The following is an 11914-nucleotide window of genomic DNA, read 5'->3' on the forward strand; positions in this document are numbered from 1 at the left end:
GTGTACATGTAATATCCGTTTTTATTGTTGCTATGCCATAGGAGTAATCAATGACATTTTAGCGGGTTTCTGTTTTCTAGCTGTAATTTAAAAAGGGCAGATTTTGGTAACATAATTGTTGATTTTATGATTCTCTAATTATTGCCTCGTCTGTATGAGGACCGCCACTCCCGAGGCACGAGATTTCCTCCTTTACTGGATATTTCATCCTTCTTGCGCAAAGAGGACTGCCACTCCCAGACTAGTTTACTAAATCAAACTAGCACAGGACACAATCTTTTTGTGGTAACATCAAAACCATATACATTCCCATTATATCATTTCCTATAGGTACTAAATAGACATAACTAACACTGTACAATACTTCTGTTTATATTCTAAACAAGTCGTGACAGACCGAAATATAAGTCCGTCACTGCATCTAAAACGATGCAAAATAAAACAATATGCCAGAGTTTCACCAAAGAGATAAAAAGTATGCACACGTTCAAAATATGGAATAGCATCAGCAATAATTGTAGTCACTGATGCATCGTAATTAGTATATATAGCTTCCAAATGTCTACTATAAACCTTATTGGATGCCATCAGGTTCCTGGACATCATAACTCTGATGGAACAACATCTGTACCAGAATGATATGGAATTGGTTCATATCTGCATACAAGGAGTATGTTCTAAGGTATGTTAGAAGTTGTTATATGTAAACACCAAAAGCTGGAGTAGAAGGTATATTGCTCGGCATAAAGGCATAATTGACTATCGGAAAGTTGTCATTCCTTTTTTCATACGGCTCAGTCTGGAGACCTGTGTCTCTTTGAATCTCTTTGCATAGATCGAGGTGTGAATCTGATCTAATACCTTCAGATGTTTCTTTTTATTTCAAACACTCATGAGTAAATCAATGGAAGGTAATATGTAATCTTGCTATTAAAGAATGATATAAGACCGTCGATACAGCGAAGAGTAAATTATACGTTATATGTCTGCCTGAGTATACTGTAGTCTGGATTCACTCTCGGTCTTTACGAATTGTCCAGATCCATGGAAGATTAGATTGGACATGTATCTGCGTTCACCGTTCTTTGTAACAATGTTCCGCAGATTAAGGAATGGAGTTTTTTTCCTTCAGTTTGTCATGGAAGATTGTTGTGAATAATGTTGAAAAATCAAATGATTTAATATTAGTGAAATTTATCTGGATTGAGCGTGAATGATTTGGAACTTGAGTGTATTTGCTGGACACCGCGATGTATTTCTCCTTATATGCATTCTTATGACGTATTGGAATCTAATATATAAGAGGAATGGACATGTCTTCGGATTTTAAGCTCAAGCCAAATGTCCAAAGGACAGATTCGTGTGTTTAGCATATGTCTTCTTCAGACAACATAGTGGTCTTATATATAACACTACTCGAATTATCAACCCCAAGTTCGTTTAATATAATAGTGCTTAAATATGATGGTTATGTCAATGGGCCCTATCATAAACTGTTCATGTAGTGTATCCAGAATTTGTATCACAGATGGCCATGACAAAAAGGGCTTCCTGACCTAATTTGTCTTCTTTTGTATTTTGTCTATTTTTAGTGATGTATTTTGTCTCGAAGATATTTTAGCAATATCACATGTTTCTGTCTGTGGGTTGATTGTATGTGTTTGTCTGCGTGCATCTTTATATTAATGCCTGGCTTTTTCCGTCTGTCAAATACACAAAATACACGTTTTACATACATGGAAATGAAACAAGATCAATCCAAACAACTCAACATCTTTTATTTAACCAAATATTTAAAAACAAGCAATTTGCAGGATTCGAACTTACTGTACTGATTCGCATGGCAACTGACCGCCCACAACCGCCCACAACGTTAACCACTCGGACACCAATTAATACATTTTGGTGTTAATATACTTGCCAATATCAAAATACATCATATGAATTAATAATACATGAATTAAAGCCGCACACCCTAGTTCCATCCAACGAAAATAAATTATAATTTGGTTAATCTACAAACCTGTAACACACTTAGATCACGTTTTTATCAAATGGAGTGAAAAAGCAGGTTTTATATCGATAAATACCATGGGAATCCCCATGTCCCAATTGCTTGAAATAATTTTGAAAGTTAGTATTCTGATGTCACTGGTAGATGTCGCTCGAAGCACAACAATGCCTACGTCACGACAAATTTCACAGACTTGGGGTGCGTTCGTTTCACCTCTCCTGGACATGTTCCAACTGTTCTGTCCTGGTTGTATCCCCTCTCCAGATATCGTAAGACTTAGCAAAATTATTGGTTTTAAGGGTTTGTAACGTTTTGTATTGAGACACTTACTTGTCTGAACTTTATTGTTACTGAAAATGTTCACGAACTGTGAAGAAAAATCTCACAAATGAACAACAACAAATCGGATGTTGATTGCGCGAACCGTGCACGAGAAAACAAACCGAACCAAAATGATAACGGTCACGTGATATACCAACGTCTGTGACATTGAAATGGAAATATCCCCTCTAAAAATAGATTGGACCTCGCTTGCTTAACGGTTTTTTCTCGATAGCACGTCTTGTGAAAAAATGCAAAAAAATGCATTTCGTGGTTTTACAAACATCAGGATTACCAAAAAGCACTTCAGGTGAAAGGAAATGTGTATTCTAAATAATAAAATGTAAGTAAAGTGCAATTTTATTTGTGAAAAATGGGGCTTAATAGCGAAAAACAACGCCGTAATGGTTAACAAATAGCCGTAACTAGGGTGTGTCCCTTTAAGAATAACAGTACTGAAAACTTTAATAATGCCAAAGCTAACCCATCTGTTAATAGCGCTACCAAACCCAAATGACAAATTGATAAAAAATGTAAATACATTATTTTTTAAATTTATCTGGCAGAGCAATACTGAAAAACTGAAACTGAATCTAATAATACAAAATTACAAAACAGGTGGTATTAAAATGATAAACATATCAAATTTTATAACAGCCTTAAAATGCACGTGGATTCGAAGAATGTTTTTAAATAACTCAAAAGTGGATAACTTGTTTAAATCAGTTACAAACATATCTTTAAAAGACTTGATTATACAAGGCGATTATTTCCTAATGCAAAATGTTGAACACGTCCGAAATACGTTTTGGAGAGACACCTTGTTCAGCTGGTTAGAGATACACAAATATCAAAAACCACAAAATGTTGAGGATATTTTAAGCATTAATATTTGGTATAATAGCAAAATATGTATAGGTAACAAACCATTTATATACAAAATTTATATAGATAACGGTATTATATTTATAAATGATTTATTAAATGAACAAGGTGATTTTTATACATACGAACAGTTTGCAACAAAATATCATATAAATACAAACTTCTTAGAATATGCTTCACTTACAAGTGCTATTAAATCATTTATAAACAAGCTTGGAACAATAAGGGATGACACGTTCACAATTCTAAAAATTCCGGTTTTTCTGTTTAAACTAAAATATTTATTAAAAGACAAAAAAGGTTGTAAAGATATTTATGATATGATAACTTCACAAACTATAACCCCCAAAGCACAATTAAAATATGCGAACGAAGGATTTATGTACGATACCAGGCAATGGGAAAAGTATTATGTTATTCCTTTTCGATGTGTAAAAGATTCAACCTTATCATGGTTTCGATACAGAATACTGCATAGAATCTTAACTACAAATACATTTTTACACATGATACATTATGTTGATTCAAATGCTTGTGACTTCTGTCAAAATTTTCCAGAAACGATACCACATCTATTTTTTGACTGCAATAAGGTTAACCACATTTGGGGAGCTACAAAACATTGGATACAGACTGACACTGGAATTGATATTTGTTTTAACCGAGATATTGTTATGTTTGGTATGGTTAATAATGAACACAGCAACTTTGTAAATTGGTTAATTATCAATATTAAATATTATATTTATAGTATGAAAGTACAGAAAAAAGTATTAAATATAAATGGAGTTAAAAATATATTGCGAAACAAATTTGAAATCGAAAGGTTTATTTCATATAAAAATTGTGAACGTGAAATTTTCAATAATCTTTTTAACTGAAACTTCTTATAAATAGCTTGTTTCGAATTACAGGTCTTTTCGTTTGTAATTGCAGGTTTTTTCGTTTCGAAATATAAGTCTTTTTTCGTAGCATAGATTTTAAGTCCCCCCCCCCCCCCCCCCCCATTATTTATTTATTTATTTATTCATTCATTAATTTCTTTCTATTCTGTTGTATTTTCTTTCTTTCCTTCTACTTTTCTCAACTCTTTCCAAGATATGAATCATAGCATCTTGGCTTTCTTTGCCAATCCCCAACCATATGGGAACACTAGAAATATATTTATATGTTAAATTACTATAATATTATGCATTTTCACTTATATAGCAACTCTATTGTAAGACAATGAAATCAAGGCTCCCCAACCTTGACATGATCAAACTTGGCTGGGGATAATAAATGATTAAAAAAAAAATAATAAAAAAAAATAATAATAATAATACACATATAAAAAAGAAGAAGCCACGAACAGATCATCTGCCCGAGTCTAAATATCATGTATATATGTATGTATGTATGTATGTATGGATGTATGTATGTGTGTACGCATGCATGTAGATATGTGCGGTGGGTGGGTGTACTTTGTCAAATTGAATATAATGCATTTACATTGTATATTTTAACCGGAGCTAGACGTTTTAACTGCAATAATGTTATCATCCTGTTTTATCTCTGTTGTAGGTAAAACCAGTTTCTGTATGTTTTTGTTTTTCCTGGTAACATTTACCCAATGAAGATAGTATTTCTTTTTATTGTATTGAATTGTATTGTATTGTGTTGTGTTATATTGTGTGTTGTACTGTGTGGTGTGGTGGGTTGTACGTGCGTTATAATTAACAGGAATTTTGTAGTCAAAAAAGAAATATTTCGACAAAATAAAATGTTGTTGTGTATTCCTAGAAACACTGTTTCTAATGTTTGAAGTTAGTTTTGCAAAAAATAAATAAAAAAAACAAAAACGAACTGAAAACCAGCGGATTACCACTCCAATAATAAAACCAAAACAAACAAATTAGAAAAAAAAGAACAAGAAACACAGATTGAAAAACCATCATGCGGATTCTGCTTTTAAAAGGGGATGGGGTCAGACAGAATAAACTGCATTTACGTTTTGTTTATAGGGTGAATTCAGGTTAACAAATTCAGTACACACACACACACACACACACACACGCACACACACATCACGACTGTTATATTAAATTCCTTGGTATGTGCTATCCTATCTGTGGGATGGTGATATAAAAGATCCATTTTTACTAAACATTACCAAATGTTTAACATCCAATAGCCGATGATTAATAAATCAGTGCTCTAGTAGTGTCGTTAAACAAAACAAACTTCAACACTCTAGTTATTAGCTGGGACATTTTGGGCAGCTTTGGTGCATTATTTTTAGAATTGGGACACCTTGGGCAATTGGGCCATTTTGGGCTTCAACAAGTGACACACCTTAGTTTTTAAACACTACTACGTATTTTCCTCTCTTTTTTTCGTTTTTTGGTCATTCAAATTGGAAGCATTTACATTTTATTAATTAGAATATTCATTTTCGTACACCTGAAGTGGTTCTGGTCATCTGACAGGTTTTTGCAATACCCCCAAATGTATATAATGCACTTGTGTTTTAATATACAATGCTGCCTAAAATTTATAATAATTGTATAACGGTGTGAAATTACAATACAGTGCACTGCAAAAACAAAACAAAAATGATGTTTTGTTTAACAAGTGCTAGAGCACATTGATTTATTAATCATCGACTATTAGATGTCAAACATTTGGTCATTCTACCACAGTCTTAGAGAGGAAAGCCGTTACATTGTTCCTACATTTTTCTATTAGTAGCAAGGGATATTTTATATACACCATCCGACAGACAAGATAGCGTATACCACGGCCTTTGATATACCAGTCGTGGTGTACTGGCTGGAACGAGAAATAGCTCAATGGGCCCACTGATGGGGATCGTTCCGAGACCGACCACGCATCAGGCGAGCTCTTTGCCACTGGGCTACGTCCCGCCCCTGCAGAAACAACATTGCTTTAACCCGTTTGAACATATTTGAATCTGTTGTTGATATTTATCTAAGAAAATGGTTGTTTGAGTTTAGTTTATTATATCCAGATACGGTTCAAGCTCGTGGTTCTAGCAATGGTCAGCACAAGACAATACAGGAGTTAATGGCATTCATTTCATTTCAATTTAAACTTACTTTAGTGCTTATACCCAATTACGGTTCAAGCACACTCTTCTGAAGACACACCTCAGCTATTTGGACTCTGTCCACGGTAATGGGTTAGTTGTTAGTTATTTTTACACACCCGTTGGTGAGAACACCATGCGTTATTTTTGATAACACATGGGTTGTTAACAAACGTACGTGTGTTAACAATTTCAGGACATACGACTGGCTGCTCCTAGGTGATGTCAAGGTCACCAGTGCCATGCAGCCAATGAAAAACAATACGATGGAAATGGATTACACTGTGACGTATAATTAACCTGATAAACATGTGTCTGTGACGCGTAAGTTGGCTGCAAGTGCAACAGCTGTAAATACCTTTTAGTCGAAAAAGATGTTAAAATTTGCTTAAAAACTGGTTTTTGAGGATATGTAAGAAATAGAATAATACATTCGTGTCCGTTAGATACTATTTATCTCACAACTCGTTGTTTAAAAACGTATCAAACTCGCTTTCGTTCGTTAGATACATTTTAAACAACTCGTTGTGAGATAAATGGTATCTAACTGTCACTCATGTATTATTCTCTATTTAGCGGTTATTGAGAGAGAAGTCGGTGTAGTGACATTACACTTACCCATTGAGTCGTTAAACTCGCTCTGGGTGGAAGCCGGTGTACCTGAATGCGAACCCAGTATCTACCAGCCCTAAGTCCGGTGGCTTAACCACTACCCCAAGAGTTAATGCAATTTTTTTGTGGTTAATGACTAAGATGTAGTAACCATACACCCCAATGTAACAGTTGAAATTCCCCCTGTATGAGAGCTGGTACATGTCGACAGCTTAACCAATAATCCGTCGAGGCATGTTAAGAAAAGAAAATACAGCTTTCTTAACATTAAAACTATACTGACACACAATGAAAACGCAAAAACAACTTTTCATTGCAAATAACGACAAACTATTAATGAATTGATGACATTAATGACTGGTATTAACATGAAAACATGGCCAGTTATCATCAGTAATCGAGTTGCATTCGTAATCGAAAGTTCAACCCCGCCCCCCCCCCCCCCCCCCCTATCAAGGTCAGTATCTGGTGTGTCCACCATTGGTCCGTGAGCAAGCGTTTGGCACAAACGTCTCAAATAAGCCACAGGAATGTTCCCCCACTCCTCCTGCAACGCCTGTGCAAGCTCAGCGACGCGATACGCGGTGGTGGCTGGCGGTGACGTACACGACATCCTAACTCATCCCACATGTGTTCAATTGGGTTCAAATCCGGTGAAACGGCGGGCCAGTTTATAACGGTGATACCGGCTTGTTGCAGGAATGCCTGGGTAATTCTTGCAGTATGTGGACGGGCATTATCTTGTTGAAACAGAAGGGGACCTCCTGGTCTTCGGTGACGGCGCAAAAGTGGTTGGAGAACTGGTCTTAGAATAACGTCAACATAACGCTGGACTGTAAGGGCATCGTGGACAATGATGAGATCACTCCATGAAATCACAGTTGATTGCCCCCATACCATCAGACAACCGCCGCTAAACCGATCACGTTCCCTCACACATCCGTCAGCATACCGTTCATGGAGACTCCTATACACACTTGCTCTTCCATCAGCAAAGGAGACAGAGAAACGGGACTCATCTGAGAAAACAATACTCCGGTAAAAGGCTGGTGGATGATTACTATTCTGGAGAGCAAACTGTAGTCTGGCAGCACGATGTCGCGGTGTCATGATGTTACCGTTGTACGGGCGTCTGCATCCGAGTCCAGCCGTTCTGAGTCGACGGATGACCGTCATCGGATGGATATGCCTTTCATGACGTCCTATCGTGTTGCGTGCTGACATCGTCGCAGTTCTGAACCGGTCACGGAGGTGGGGTCGTCGAATCTGCCGATCTTGGCGTGGGGTCGTAACGGGACGTTGACCAGGTCGAGGTCGATCACGGACACTCCCGGTCTGTTGATGACGTTGAACAAGTCGTCCAATAGTTGATGGATGGACTCTGAAGGTCCTAGCAACTTGGCTTTGCGAAGTCCCCCAACGCTCGCTCCCTTTGTTCTTATTCGAGTCGTGGCATTCTTAATGTGACGAGTAATGTGACACCGTTACGTGACTTTTATGTGTCATACTGGCATTTCACGTGCATTGCATGCAGCATGATTGAGCATGTAGTGAACGCATGTCACACCATTTTGTGTGTTTCTGCTATTGTATGTGTAACGAGAACAAAACCAGGATTAAAACCCAAAGTATCAATCAATGGCTTCCTCTCATAAATTGTTATTTTAAGTGCAATAAATATATTTTTCATTAATTACAACAAAATATTGAAAAATATCTGTTTTGCGTTTTCATTGTGTGTCAGTATAAGTGACTGAAGTTTGTTAATTGTGGTATATCGAGTAATGGCGATTCAGTCAAGGTAAGGTATGTGGTTTACTCAGTGTATGTAAAGATCGTCAACGGATCCATGAAGAATGTAGAATAGAAAAAAAATATACACTGAACTGCACTGAAAACGCACCAGTCTGATTAAATTGTGTAGTTAAAACTACAACGCCAGAAAGAAGAAAAACAACAACATTTAATTGATTCTGTATAACGGAATGTATTCTTGCAGGCTATAAATAACCACACAATTGTATCCAAGGAGCAATATCACACATGCGATAACAGTGACTGTCCTACCTGTTTTGGACACATCCGCCGGGAAATTCGGAGAATGTGCCTAAGACAGACGAGTTTGAACCTTCAGTGGACGTATACACGTGTCAAATGGTTGATTCCTTATTGCCATTAAGTTAGTAAATATATAAAAGGTTCTGGTAATGTAATACCTTCTTGGAATACACATAGTTCTTAAATTCTCATACAGCGAACAATTTATAATAAAATTAAATTAATTTTCTACTTCTTTTCTATTTGTTTTCTGTTACATAATGTACTGTGTAACTCTCTGGTAGAACGCTGTACACAAAATGACATCAGTTCATATCCGATTGACTAAGGCGGACCTGACGTGCGGAATGGACGGTAAGATCGGACTTCAATCTGATCGACTACGGTCGTCTAATGCGTGACTAACCAAGGGCCGGGTCTACACACGTCTTTAGAGTGCCACCACTCTTCCAAATTATCCACAACTAACCTTGGCTTATTATCGTCATTGACTAAGGAGCAAATCCTGCAAAAGAATTTAGTATCGATGAAGCTGCCCGTCCCTTTCCACTGAAAATACTCATTGTATTTGTTGTCATTCTGATCGAGCTCTTTCATATACTCGGCCAAAGCCCGGATGGTTGGAAAGTCCTCCACGTGAATGTACGAGTGTGGTGGCGACACCTTTCGGTAATCGTCCGGATGCGCTCCCATTACAACCGGAATAACGTCGTTTCTGAAAAAGAATATTATTGAGGATATAGAGAACAATACACGAGTACCCGACTGAGACGATATACCTTACAATTGGTTGCCAAATGTATCTAACTATAGAAACCAAGTTGTAAGATAAAGTGTCTCCAACGGGCACAAGTGTATAATTCTATTTCGTAACATGTAATTAAGAATAACAATAAAAAGGGGTAAGGGACGAACACTGAACCAAAAGACTCAATGTTGAAAGTGTGCAAGTTAATGACGTCATAGACACATGACGTACGTGCGTTTATGGTTACTTGGGACACTTAGGTCATGACCTCGTAACAGACAATCACAAATCTACAACATATCGTGGAGAAAAAATTGATCGATAGCGGGTCATCTGTTACACGGGTGTGTATGAAATCTGTGAATTATTGCGGGTGTTATGTCTCTCACCCCCCCCCCCCCCCCACCCCCCCGGTACACTGTGGGAGATCGATCCTGCGACACATGGCATCCCAAGCGAGTACTCTACTCTATTAGTAGAGGGGAAATAATACAGTTCCGTGACTGCCGTAATTTGCAATACCTTCGAAGCCTTCTGAATAAAAGTAGCGTGGCTGACCCTCTCAAAAGTATAGGTTAACTCCGCCAGATGGTAAGACAAGACAAGATGGCCACCAAAATAATTAAAACGTGTTTTTCAGCTTCTGCTTGACATATGAAGATGATTTCGATGTCTAAATACATGTTTTGGGTTCAAAGAATTAAATTTTACCAACGCTTGTGAAGATTTAGGTTTTAAAAAAATATATTTTTAGGGGGAGCAGGACGCGATCTCCTATAAACTTTACTTGCCAATTTAGATCCCCCACACCCCGCTAACGCATGATTTCAGACGAAAATATATTTATACATACATGTATGGAAATAACTATGTAAATGTATACATGTATGAAAATAACTATGTAAATGTATACATGTATGGAAATAACTACGTAAATGTATACATGTATGAAAATAACTACGTAAATGTATACATGAATGAAAATAACTATGTAAATGTATACATGTATGGAAATAACTACGTAAATGTATACATGTATGAAAATAACTACGTAAATGTATACATGTATGGAAATAACTACGTAAATGTATACATGAATAAAAATAACTACGTAAATGTATACCGGACATTAGAAATATTTCGAAGGTGTGTTATAAAAATGGAAGGTGGGTGTTGTGCTTGAAGGAGAGAAATAACTGTAAAAGAAAAGAATATTTAAAAAATGAAATGAAAAAGATAAATAAATGCGACATGACATGAGTTAATCCTCCGCCCGAAAAAACAACAAAAACAAACAAACAACAAAAAACAAACAAAACCCAAAAATAAATAAACAAACAAACAAAAAACAAAATCAACAACAACAAAACCCCCCACTAAAAATAAATATATCATCAGACACCCACGCCAGATCCTCCCACACCCGAACAACATGCACCAACATTCCTAGAAGAATGTCGCTAGCTGTCCTCCACCATACAGTAAGATAGACGGTAATCCTGACTATACTGGGTAAATATTAGGTACCCGGTACAGTCTAGTGGATGAATAATCCAGATTTATATCTTTATTTATTTATATAGAGTAGGACAGCCCCCTTCATCCCGATTCCTACGGACCTAATAACAATAATACATGTAATACTAATAATATGTGTCTGTCACGACTGTTTGTTACTACAATAATCGAAAAATGTCACACATGTCCAATCATCCTTGCACATAATAGCAACGTTATAATAGTCGGCTCCTTGAGACTAGCCACTAATGTTTTTAATCTTTTGAGAGTCAGTTTTACACACACACACACACACACACACACACACAACGCAAATGCGAGTCAGTTTTACACACACACACACACACACACACACACACACACACACACACAACACACACCGCAAATGCGAGTCAGTTTTACACACACACACTCACACACAACGCAAATGCGAGTCAGTTTTACACACACACACACACACACACACACACACACACACACACACACACACACACACACACACTAACACACAACGCTAATGCGAGTCAGTTTTACACACACACACTCACACACAATGCAAATGCGAGTCAGTTTTACACACACACACACACACACACACACACACACACACTCACAACGTAAATCCCACGATCGTAAAAAGCACACGCAGATATAATGAACTCTGTTGAGT

The 11914-nt window shown here is 36.9% G+C and overlaps 1 protein-coding gene across 1 annotated transcript in view; it reads right to left on the minus strand.

Annotated features, from left to right (window-relative positions):
- Positions 1-8887: 8887 nt before the first annotated feature.
- The window catches only part of LOC121378023 (glycoprotein 3-alpha-L-fucosyltransferase A-like), a 6752-nt gene continuing 3725 nt past the window's right edge, over positions 8888-11914 (minus strand). Inside the window, exon 2 of the mRNA XM_041506153.1 lies at positions 8888-9693. Coding sequence (XP_041362087.1) covers positions 9369-9693 — 325 coding nt within the window. The 3' untranslated portion in view covers positions 8888-9368. The remainder of the gene's footprint in view (positions 9694-11914) is intronic.

The sequence above is a fragment of the Gigantopelta aegis genome, chromosome 1, assembly GCF_016097555.1.
Source record: "Gigantopelta aegis isolate Gae_Host chromosome 1, Gae_host_genome, whole genome shotgun sequence".
NCBI classification, from domain to species: domain Eukaryota; kingdom Metazoa; phylum Mollusca; class Gastropoda; order Neomphalida; family Peltospiridae; genus Gigantopelta; species Gigantopelta aegis.